Source organism: Pseudoliparis swirei, chromosome 16 (assembly GCF_029220125.1).
Source record: "Pseudoliparis swirei isolate HS2019 ecotype Mariana Trench chromosome 16, NWPU_hadal_v1, whole genome shotgun sequence".
NCBI lineage: Eukaryota > Metazoa > Chordata > Actinopteri > Perciformes > Liparidae > Pseudoliparis > Pseudoliparis swirei.
In genome coordinates this window covers 6,672,327-6,685,035 of record NC_079403.1, presented here as the reverse complement: position 1 = coordinate 6,685,035, position 12,709 = coordinate 6,672,327, and the positions used below count along the sequence as shown (strand labels likewise).

At 46.6% G+C, this 12,709-nt stretch overlaps 1 protein-coding gene across 4 annotated transcripts in view; it reads left to right on the top strand.

Annotated features, from left to right (window-relative positions):
• Nucleotides 1–12,709, top strand: part of gli3 (GLI family zinc finger 3) — a 94,655-nt gene that overhangs the window by 60,500 nt on the left and 21,446 nt on the right. For all 4 annotated transcript variants that reach the window (XR_008834005.1, XM_056433552.1, XM_056433551.1 and 1 more), the window contains 2 exons: nucleotides 7,360–7,565; nucleotides 10,582–10,731. Coding sequence is in view for 3 of the 4 variants with exons in the window: in XM_056433552.1 (XP_056289527.1) it covers nucleotides 7,360–7,565; nucleotides 10,582–10,731 (356 nt within the window). In the remaining variant the exon portion in view is untranslated. The remainder of the gene's footprint in view (nucleotides 1–7,359; nucleotides 7,566–10,581; nucleotides 10,732–12,709) is intronic.

Genomic DNA, 12,709 nt, shown 5'->3' with positions numbered 1-12,709 from the left:
TTAGTTGCTCTTTAAAGTGTGATAACGCTTAAAGGTCCACGGCCAGCTGCTGATGGAGACCACGTCATGGAAGCCAACCTTTGTTCACGGTCATTTTAGGCTGCTGCTATTAAAAAGCAATTGGTTCACGGCCAATATTGCAGAATTCAAAAATTAACAATCAAGAGTTGAAGGTCAAAGAAAGTTGGCTCCGCAACTTGTTTCTGAAAGATTTTACGACATAGCAATCATCTTTTATTCGCCATCTGCATCACACCGTGTTTCCATGTTGGACTATTTTCAAAAAAGGAGGTGGAAATTGTCAGCTTAAGTTGGAAAAATATATATATAAACATATATATATATATTTTTTTTAATCATACCCACCTTTTGTTTTTTCATTTTTGCCAAAGGCAAAATTTCATTAGAACTGCAGCTGTTAGTGTCCACATAATGTGGAAAGTGAAGTCATTGGAACGAGCATCGGTGGCACAACTTAATGAAGACGTTCCCGTGGAATCGTTAGAAACCCAGTATATATATATATATTATATAGATATATTATATAGATATATATATAGTATATATATTATATATAATATATAGATTATATATATATATATATTATATCTGCCTTCCACTGTTTGTGTCTGTCCCTCAGTCCGTCTGTCTTCTCTCTCTCCCCTTGTCTCGGTTCCTTTCCTCTCTCCTTGGGTCTCAGCTGGCTCTGTTCCTGTGGCCCTTTGATCTCAGTGAAAGGGTTGGGAGCTTTAAAGTGCTTCTGTTTCCGCTGTCAGGAGCCCCTCTCTTCCTCCTCTCTGGTTTAGGCTTTCAGAGCGGTGGCAGCCGTGTGCGCTGTGGCTGGGTGGGGGTGGGGGTGGGGGGTTTCTATGAGGTGCTGAGGTTGAGTTGAGGTTGGAGGGGGAATGTCTGTGTGATGCCGTCAGCCTCGGGGAGGACAGGACCTGACACACGACTGATCCCAGTTCCCTCCAAAAATGATAAAGTTCCCACTCACGCAGCCCCTGGTGGCCGCAGGGGGTAATGCGTCGAGACGGATGGGTCCGCTTACGTCGGTTGTGTTTTAGTGCGACCTCTTCTTCCTGTACATATATATATATATAAGGGGACATACGTCGTGCAGGAAGGACGCACACATTCACCTTGAGGTATAGCGCAACCCGGCTGCGATGGCAACGGATGTCATGACCCGGAGTTTCTGTCTTGTGTCTTATTTTGAAGTCCTTCGCACCGTTTGGTTTGACGTCCTGTGTTACCTGTAAATTCAGAATTAAATATCGGTTTGGAAGTGGTGTCGGCATTTGGGTCCTCGCTCTCGCTACAACGACACATGACAGAACGGTACGAAGCCACACTGGGGAATGATACGAACAGGGTTTAAATACACAGGCAGGTGCAGGTGATTGGACACTGGGGAACGAGACACAGGTGGACACAATGAGGGCGGGGCCTGCAATCACACAGAAGGAAACAATCAGGACCAGGGCAGACAATCACAGGGAGACAGCTGACACAAGGACTTCAAAATAAGACACAAGACAGGAACTCCGGGTCATGACACCGGAGGACTTGTCCAACGCCGCTGTGTTTTGCTTTTGTGAATACTAGTCACTTTCAGAGAGCAGCACAGGCTAGTGAGGGAGACGAGTGCAGACAAGAGTGAAAAGACGGGATAAATAAAAGTCAACGGGAAAAATGAAGACGCGAGGGCAGAATTACAGCTGACGGACGAATACGAATACGAATAAGTCCTTTTGACTTCACGTCTCATGGGGTCATCGGACCCTATGAGACGGCATAGATCCTATCTGCCTGATGGATCGTCTGGGTCGTGGAATTCCTGCTCATGACTACGCCACTGTCCTGTTGAGACTCCGCCCACTGTTGAGACTCCGCCCACTCCTCCTCCCCACCGCCATCTGCCTGATGGATCGTGGAGGTCTCCATCGTGGAATATGCCTACTATGAACTATTCATACACTGTCATATTCATTGAATGTATTTTAACTCTAAATCTGTCCTTCTGTACACATTACATCTATTGCATCTGTCCATCCTGGAGAGGGATCCTCCTCTGTTGCTCTCCTGCAGGTTTCTTCCCTTTTTTTCCCCCTGAAGGGTTATTTGGGAGTTTTTCCTGGTCCGATGTGAGGTTTTGGGGCAGGGATGTCTATGTGTACAGATTGTAAAGCACTCCGAGACAAATTTGTAATTTGTGAAATTGGGCTATACAAATAAACTGAATTGAATTGATGCGCTGAGAGAAGCAGGGAAACCCCACAAAGACGTGGAGTCCAACCGACACGGGCCTCGTTAAATGTACAGTTCCCATTCTACAGCGAGTGAGTTGTTTTCCTGTCGCGCGGCAAGCGATCGTCTGACGTGTCATTGCAGAGGAAACACAGGTGTAATTAATTACTTTAATTAGTTCCGGGCCCTGCTGGACTCCAGTGGGCGCTGGTGTTGGGATCTTAATTAAGTTATTCAATTACACCTGTGTTCACCCTGCTGTGATAACGTTGCCATGGCGACTGAACAGGGCCTGAAATCACACTGACGTATGTCTTTAACCGTAATGTTGATATATAACGACGAAGACTGCTGCGGACTGTTTTAAGGTCAAAAAAAGAACGTGTTTCTCTTGTAATTTACCAACATAGAAAACGTTTAAAGCATTTAGTAGCATCTATAGTGACAATATTGATGCCGAATATTTGATATACACGTTCTGTTTACCTGGTGGTTGTAAACACATGAGACAAAGTCATGACTTTTACTACTAGTTAGGCTACTCTTTTCCTAAAATGAAAACCTAATTTTCCATTTCTATCGCTTTCCTTTCGTAAAGATGTTGGAAATATTGACGCCCTCCGTCGTCTTGGTGATTTATTAATAGCTTGTATTTCCCGAAGGTGGACGCGGTCAGTGTCGTGACTTCTCCAGATGTTTCTTTCATTTTGGTCAAATCTCCGCCTCGGACCACTCCAGCAGCTGTTTTCGTGAAAAAAAACACAAAATAAAACTGACTGTTTATGAACATGCACTGTCGCTGGATTATTGGATGTAGACTCACCAATTTCCTGTTCGCTTCTGCGAAGCACGAGTTTCGATTCCATTTCATGCCCGAGATAAAAGTATATATATTTCTCTCGCTAAGCTCCGCCCCCCCACCCCGCTGTGTCAATACCACGAGGTCCGCCTGCTGCACCACAATGATGCCTTCTGTCCGAGGGCGAGTCGCCGACCTTCGGCCGTAAGCTCTCGCCCCCAAAAAGAAGCGCCGGTGTGGATTCAACCTCGTCCCGCACAAAGATTCAAGGCCTGTTTACGCCGACGCTCGACCGCCCGTAAATAAATAAAAAACTCAAAATCTTCCGGGGGCCATATTTTGCATTTGGCAAGCGTGTCTTCATCCGGTGCAATAAGACGACAGACCGCCCCGTGGAAACATGCGATCTCCTAAAGAGGCGCTGGCTGCTTAAAAAAAAGAAGCGTGGCCACGTGAAGGGAAATCGCTTCCACATGTCAGCAGCTCAGTATTTCTTCATGCGCCCCGTTTGTCTTCACTGAGGGGTTAATAGGAATTATGAAGGAAGTAGAGGAGTGAGGGAGAAATGTTATTCTTTTCTTTCCTCTGGTGAGGCGGAGAGAAGCCCGCGGTACGGCTTTGATGTAAATCTTAAATCAGGTGTAACTAAGACGCCACTTCTCTGACACACACACACACACACCTTTACTCGGCGGCGTGCACACAGGGCGAACATTCCTGCACACACGCCGCCAGATTACTTCCTTTCGTCATGTTGATTAATGCTCACTGGCAGATGCTAAGACGATCACGGGCCCCGCGGAGAGAGAGCAGCTGAGCGCGGAGCATCGGACGCTCTGGTGTTTTTTCTTCTTCTTCCTCAACACGAGCACGGGGCCGCGCTCCCCCCCGAAAAACCATCCATCTCTCCGCCGTCCCACTCAAATCCCCTCACACCTGGCTCCGCTTCCCCCGGAGACCTCTATCTCTCTCTCCCTCTCTTTTCTCCTAAGTCCTCTCTGTCTGCCCTTCCCTCCCAATTCATAAAGTTCATATCTTCACACGCTCCCCTCCTCCTCCTCGACTACTGTTCCCGCTCAAACTGTCTTCCTCCCTCTTCGGCAGCCCTCCCTCGTTTCCTTCTCTCTCCGCACCTTTTTCCTTTTTTCCCAGGCTGAAAAAAACTATTTTCGTTCCACTGTTCCTTCCTATCGATCAACACGTGTGCGCTCTCTCTCTCTCTCTCTCTCTCTCTCTTCCAGCAGGGCCTCTTGCTCTTACTCGCTAAGTTAATTGGAAAAACAAGCCAAGAGGAGGCATTTAGCCAGGGTCAGTGTATGGAGATGCAGCCAACGCATGGCAGGGTTAATCAGTGTCATGGCAGCCAGAGTGGGTGTCTGGCTCTCCTCAAAAAGCCATGTGGAAGGCCAGACGACGGGAGGGGGGAGGGGGTAATAAAAAAAGCGTCATGAAATCTTTCTACCATCCCTTCTGGGGTCTTGTTTCTCCATTTAAAACGTCCCATGCCGCCATCACAGGGACACGTTGTCTCATATACCGTACCATTCAATTAAAAGTATTCGACTGAGTCGAGGATAAAAATGTCAAGTACAGGATGTGAATAAAACACGGCGGTTTTTTATTTGACATTTTTCTGCAGCCAAGCGTGTTTTTTTTCTTCGTGTGTGTGTTTCCCTCAGCAGCATGTGCACATGTGTGCGTGTGTGTGTGTGTGTGTGTGTGTCATGCATGGTCGGCCATGTGGCATCAAAGGGAGCAGCTGTGTTGTTGCTCTGTGCAAAGGAGGCATGGTAATGTTGGCGTGTGGGCGACATGAAAACACACCTGTGCACCGGGACATGCTCCGGTGTGGAGGATGTAAACGTATATATTTTTTTTTAACCCTCCTCTTACCTTTACATTTACAAACATATTTTACCCTCGGGGTCAATTTGACCCCAGCAATTAAAACCTCCAGAAAATTATTAGAATTAATATTGTTTTCCAAGTTTAAGTGTGAGGTACTTTATGTTTGTTTGTTGACTACCTAAATAGCCCTTTAAATATATAAAAAAGTTGATATTTCTTATATGTTTGACACAGTGAAAAACATCCTGGGGTCAAATTGACCCCAAAGGTAACAGGAGGGTTACATCTCTCGTGAATTTTCCGCCGGGTGGACGTGCAGGAACACAACGAACAGGAGGCGAAACACGGACGGAGAAAAGAAGTACGCGTGAGCGTCGGCGGTGATGCGGCGTCCTCAAGCGACTCCCCCCACCCTAAATCTGTCACCTTTGCACACTTCACGACCGCGAGACGTCTCCTCCTTCGAGTGTCTTCTCCACCGAAACACCTGCTTCAGCATCACCGAGACGCATCTCGTCACACACTTGTGAAAAGCCTTTAAAACTCATCCCCGTCGCCCCTTTGGGCTCATTACAGAAGACACCAATTGTATGTGTGAATGCCTACGTACACACACACACACACACACAAACACATATATGTCTGTGTGTGTGTGTGTGTTGCTTCCGCTGCTCTGAGCTCATTATTTGCCCTGGCCTGAGCTCTTTCATTAGGATGGCTGGTAGGGGATCAGGGGACGGGGCGGAGGTTGTAATTGGGCTGTTCCGCTCCCTTGGCCTTGCTCAAGGTCACTGTGAGACAAACTCCGGGCCAGGTCTCGCACTCTTTCTTCTCCCCCCTTTTTTTTTTCTCCCGTCTTTTCCCACCCTTTCCCATTTCTCCTCACCTCTCCTTGGCAAAAAACCCCCACAAAAAAACACTTTGTCTTGCTTCGCTCAACCTTCTCCTTCTCCCGGGGTCTTTTGTCACAGTAGACTGGTCCGCCGGGGCGCCGCAGAGAAGTGGAGGGGCTAATTCAGTCTAATCTCTGAGCCTGTTAATGTCTGGCTGATGTGTGGATTTCTCCACATCCTCCGGGGGAAGGCCTTTGTGGTGAAGGCCATCATTATAAAGTTCCCTTGCCCTCCCAGCCAATTATAAGAAGGGAGAGAAATTAGTTAATCTCAGAAATTTGGCTCCGGAGAAGTTGTTCTCGATTCTTTCTCAACTTTTCCTTCCCGTCTCAGAGAAAGACGGATGACACCGCTTGTGTTTTCTATATTTTAAAGAATAAAAGGCCCGCGTCCGTCACGTGCCATCGGGAGCAAAGCGGCGGAGCGTTGCCCCGGCCGGTCTAACGTTTCCCTCTGATTGAGACGCGGCGGTGAAAGCTGCCTTTTCGGCGTGGGGAGCGGCTGGAATGCGGCGCTCTCTCCTCTCCCGCCTTTTGCAGATGGAGGCGGAGAGATAGTGTCACGCTCCATTTGCCCGGCCGCTGCCGGTCCACCCCACGGACGGGGAAACGAGAGGGAAACTGGATTATGGGTGTTTTGTCGACGCGATGCCGGTGACACGACGGCTCCGTCAAATCAAATAATCCCATTGTTTCATTTTTATTTTGTATTCAAAACCTTTATTTAACCAGGTGGAATCCATCTCTCTCACGAGATGGGAAGAATGACCTTCCTTTTGAGACTGAGAAGGGACATGTACACAGCTAGATGGACAACATATATGTCAAAATAAGGAAGTTGGCAAGTGACACGCCCTCCCTAACCTCACAGGATTCAGGACTTGAGGCTCAGTATCTCTTAAAAAGAAAAGCACTATGTTTCACCAAGATGCAACCCATATATATAAGTTTATAACTAACACCCTGTGAATAGAACTCTTTGGATATATTTTATTTGAGATCTGTTTGTTGGACCGAATTTATGATTGACTGACAACGTTGGTGAAGTGTTTTTTTGTTTCCTTATTTATAATTATTTTCCTGCTTTCACATTTTTATTTGTGTGTTTCCTTATGGCCCTTCTTGGCCAGATGCATGGTAATTTTTTTAAATTATTGTAAAAAATTTTTTTAATTATGCATTCTTACTTTGGAAGGTTGTATTTCTGTAAAAATACCTAAATAAAATATCAAGTATAAAAAAAATACAAATAAATAAAAAAATCTCTTTTTCGAGGGTAACCTGGCCAAGACCGGCAGCAACATATGAAACATAGTTACAAACAAAAAAACACAGAACAAGACGAGTTAAAAGAAACTAAAAGTTAATAAAAAAGTGACATAACTAAGTTAATTTAAGAAACATTGACTTTTTTGGGAACCTGCCTCCATTTCATGCGTCATGATTAGCCTCAATCAAACTTAAACTCAGATCTGCACGTTTTAAAATGTCCAAATATACTCATTTCCCTCAGTGAACCACGTATTCATGTTCCTTCCGTGTGTTTCTTCTTGTGCGTGTCTCTCCGCAGGCCTCCCGGGTTGGCGGGCAGTCCGGCTTTCTCCGACATCTCCCTCATCCGGATCTCGCCCCAGAGGAACCCCTCCGTGGGGGCGGAGTCGCCCTTTCACCCTCCGCACCCTTACATCAACCCGTACATGGACTACATCCGCTCGCTCCACAGCAGCCCCTCCATCTCCGTCCTGTCGGCCACCCGGGGCCTCAGCCCCGCAGATGGTGAATAAAGTGAAACACGCACAAAAGCACGACACACACACACACACACACACTGACTCGCAGGCACAGATGCACACTCAGCACACATGTGCCTGCGGAGCAGAAAAGGGGGCGACGGAGCCTCAGTAGACCCTTAGAAGTGATTGTTGAAATTGATCAGTGAGGTTTGATTGCTTTTAGCGGGAATCTGGAGTGTTGGTTAAATTCCTGTTGGAGATCAGGAGAGGTCAGGGGAGAGGCAACTAGATCCATCTCTATTAAGACCCAGGGGTTGGTGAGATGCTATCTGAGCGAGGCGGGAGGCGGATGGGAGTATTATGAGCGAAGCCGTGGGGGTGGGGGTGGGGGGGTGGATGGAGGGAGGGAGGGAGGCTAATCCTTTTGATCTGTCAGTCGCGTCAGAGACCTCTGGAGGATGCATCAGTGAGCGGCAGGGTCACGTACAGTTACAGAGCTCACGGGGAGGAGGGGGGGGGGCAGAGTCAAGTTCAGGGTTGAGGGAGTGAGGGGCGGGGGTCCTACGGGGAGCATTTGTTGCCTAAGATCCCACGATGGGTTTGGACTGGGAAATCAATTCATGTGGACGCCAGGAGCAGTTAATAAATCATTATTATCGATAAAATAATTGTAAAAAACTATTAAAAAGAAAAACTCACACTTAGTAACTTGATAGAGGGAGGGGGGGGGGTGATACATTTAAATGCTGTGGTTTTAGTAATTACTAGTGTTAAAATATGAGGAACTGATTTGGTCATATATTTTTTAATTAAACACATATTTGCCTTTTAAGTTATTATTGCCATTTTTTGCTTAGAATGTTGTAGACATTAAGTCATTAATACTAAATAAATAAATGAGAGAATAATCAAGAATGACTATTTTTTTGCAATCTTATTCTAGCATATATATATATATAAATATATATATATATATAATAAATAAAAAAAGATTAAGCAAAACAAAGCGGTACAAGCCAGTACAGCAAACTGCATCAAATGACCGGAGACCGTAAAAAGTAAATGCATTAATAAGTGTATTCAGCAAATATGCATTCACCTTAAAGGTCTTGAGATGGCCTGACGACCTATCGGGGCCCTCGTGACCTTTTGACCTTTCAGAGAGTCAGATAGCGAGGGCCGCTGTCCTCCACACCGGCACACACACTCCACCTCCTCTCCTCCAGGCCTGTTAAAGGCCGTGTCTAAGTGAGGCCCACGAGTCTCACTCCACCTCCTGCTCTCCTGCCCTCCCAACAGGAAGTGGATACTCCAGCTCTCTCTCACCCCACCGGCCTCCGCTCCGCTTCAAACCCCAAATAGTTCCTCCGACCTCCCGCGCGCTCCCCTCTCGGCTCATGACGCCGTGCATTGTGAAGGAGGCGCCTAATTACTCCTTGAATCAACGCAGTGATTAATTAAGCCATCAGCCTTTGTGTTGTTAGTATATCACCGCGCTCACAGGGAGCCTCCTTCTTCAAGATTATATTTTTTTTCTCCCCCCCCCCCGACCTAAATGCACATTTGAATAATGATGAATTAATTAACAGAATCTAATTGGAAGTGGGTGGGATTTAGTGCCACCCTCTCGCCGCCACACATTTTGCTTTCGCATCTTCTTTTTGTGTATTTATTGTGTGTGTGTGTGTGTGTGTGCTCCTTCTCTCTTCTGTATGTGAGATGGGGTTCAGAGGTAAGTTCGCCCTGATCCTATTGTAATGCTGAAGGAGCACCCGGTGGCTCACCGAGAACCTGAGGCGCATCGCCGCCCGAGTGCCACGCTGACAGCCCCCCCCCCCCACACACACACACACCCACAGCCCCCCTCCACCCCCCCCCCTCTTTTTGCCCCCAGGATCGATCTCGGATGCCAACGTTTTTCCGATTTAGGAATTCTGCAAAGCCCCTTTTTCTCTGCGTGTTGGGTGCTGAATGGGCCGCATGACGGTCCAATGCAAAAGCAAAGCTAAGGCGGAACACCAGAGACAATTAAGAAGCTCCGCCCCCTTTCCACCGAAGACATAATACCCAGATCGAATTAATTTAGATTTTTTTCCCCTTCTTTTTCTTACATTCATTCCACCAATCAGGGGTGCATTTCTTCAGCATACAGGCCAGTCTTAAGAGGAAATCTCCTCATACACTCTTCTCTTTCTTTCTTTCCTTCAGTCGAAGGGAAAGAAGAAGAAAAAAAAGAGCCTCCGATTCCATATTCGCATCCAAAGAACCACAGTGTTAGTCTTCTCCCGCTCTCTCTCTCTCTCTCTCTTTTCTTCGAATATTTGCATAAGGAAGCCCACCACCAGATGGTTATTTTTAGGATCTGGTTCAAGGACTTACGGCACTCTTTAACTTGGAGGAGGAAAAACAAGAAGGGGAGGTGAAGTGGAGGCAGAATCCTTTCGCCGTGTCTTTACACTCGTGGGGGCAGATTTAGTTCCCCCCCCCCCTCGCGTATCTGCAGACTGCAGCACCCCCGATGTGTACGACACACACGCAGCATCTCTGGCAAATGATGTGTCGGGAGCCACCGTACCTTACCCCACACACACACACACACACACACACTCTTGCTTCAAAGTGATCAAGAAACAGCGAGAAGAAGAAGAAGAAGAGAAAAGGGGCCGTTAAAGAGCTGTATTGTTAGACGCTGTGCCGTGAGAGCATCCATCAAACGCTAATGCACACTCACTGTAATCTCTGAGCCAGCATCCGGTAATCCCCAGCGAGGCGCGCTCCCTTCAGGTGACGCTCGCCGTGCAGCTGGTTTGCTCAACTCGATGCTGTTGCTAATGCGCTCATTACCGTTCTGCTGAGCTGATAATCGTCTCATGTAAACCAGCGCAGGTTGTTGTTGTTGTTCTGTGCCTCCTGCTTTTCCACCTTCTTATTGTCCACCCCCCCGTACTCCATCTTCTCCCTCTACTCCCCCCCCCCTCTCCTCCTTGTTGGTTTCCTTGTTTTTTCCTTTCTCCGCTGACCCCGACGGTTCTAATGCTCCAGCCTCTCCCCCCCCACAGGTCTGACCACGGCCGAGTACTACCACCAGATGGCTCTGCTGGCGGGCCACCGCAGCCCATACGCCACCGACCTGCTGCCGTCCGTGGCGTCCACGGCCGGCGTGAGCAGCGCCACCGCCCTGCACATGGAGTACCTGCAGGCGATGGAGAGTAAGTCTTGTTTTTGACACGCACGCCATCACACCGGAGACTCGGGACCAACGGTTACACGTACCATGAGGGGACGTGAGGTCCAGCTGATCCAGGGTCAGGGGTGTGTGAGTGTGGGATTTACAGATCATGGGAGCGTAAGCTCAATGATGGTTTATATATATATACAGTTATTTACTAAACTTGCCAAGTTGGATAGAAATAATAATAAAGACCGTCATATTGTTCATTTTTTAACGATTAGTTTTCGCATGTCCTCGTTGTTCTGTGAAAACCACGTGTCTCCACATTTGTAACTGTTCATGTGCTGTTTTCAGCTCTGTGACGATGCATATTTAAATTGATGATACAAATGTATCAATGGTTTATTTATCCAAAGTTTTTAAAAAATACAAAAATAAAGTTTATTCAATTTGGAGATATGTTAAGTTCATTTCAGCGGATGCCAAGAATCAGCATTTGGTAATTAAAACAAATATATATACAGTATATATATATATATTCCATGAAGCATTCTTTTCACAGATCAACCAATTTCTTGCACTCCAGGTTTATAAACAAGACTAAATTGGGGAGTGGGAATTGAACCTCTAAAATGCACCTTCACAATGCACCTCTCTTGCTCTAAAAATAGATTCAGCTACAGCGGGGTGGGGGGGGGGGGACCTGCAACTTTACGTTGACGTGATTTAAATGAGCTTTTGTCTCAATGTGTTGGGCACAGGACTGTGTGCAGAGGACTTATGCTAATGAGTTATTTTAAAGTGTAAATAGGAAATTAAACGCACACTGAATCTCTGAAAGGTCAGACAGCCCGACCCCGCTCCCTTTGATGAGAACGTATTTAGTCAGGCGGGCGCCGCTTTCACGGAAATCCGGGGTGAAGTTCCCCCCATTCCTCAGAACAAACTAATTAAAACTAGCCAAACTTGTGCGGGTATCAGAAAATTAATTGCTATTAAGTGGGAATTGGAATGTCCCGCCATTCATCACTGGTGAAATCCTTTCTTCTGTGTCACTCTTTAAGATTAATAGACTGAAACAAAACAATTAGGGCCACATTTAAGTGGAGATGTGATGCTCCTCACTTTTGAAGAAGAAGAAGAGAAAAAAAAGCTTGTGATCATTGCTGGTGATAACTCATCATGTTTCAACAATGTGTGTAAAATGAACACTTTAAAGCTTTGTTGGATTTCAGGAAAAAAAATACAAAGAAGAGAGTCAATCAAGAGGCTTTCGCTAATAATCCGGGCTGCTATGTTACTGCGGCTATTTTAGTCTATTTCACATCAGTGTAATTACCTTCAGAGAGAGTTGTGCTCATGAAACAATGGGCCCGTCCTGCCTATTCGTGCTTTAATGGGCCATTGTCTATGTGCCTAATTAGTGCCATGGCTCTCATAGATCTCCTTTCTAAAGTCTGTATTGGTTCATTTTTAATTTACCCGCTATTCCATCCACTGATATGATGTTTTTCTTATTAATAGTTGCACTTTTAATCATGTTGCCCCCCTTAAAAGAGGCCTAACAACCCCCCTGATACAAACACGCCATTTCTTTGTCGTTAATTATTTATTCTGCTGTAGTAGAATGCCAATAATTTCATCTGTTCAGAAAAAATACACTAAAACGCTTCGGCAAGCTAAAGGTGACATATAATCTTTAGAGGAATAGGATAGCTGTCATATTTCCTTCAAAAGCAAGTTTTAAAAAAAAAAATCTGTACGGCCTTTATATTCACACTTCATTCCCCCCCCCCCCTGTGATGGAGTCCCTCTCCGGTGGCCCCAGGATTGTGTCGGCAAAGGGTCCAACGCCGTCCGGCCGGCGTGCGTCTAAACCCTCCCCGGCCGCGAGAATTAATGGCGCGGCGCGTAACCGACCGGCGCGTCCATAAATCAAGAGGAAAATTAGAGGGACGGTCCGGCTCCTCTCTCTCCGTCTCCACGGTCGGGTCGATTCATCATTTGGGCCGTGC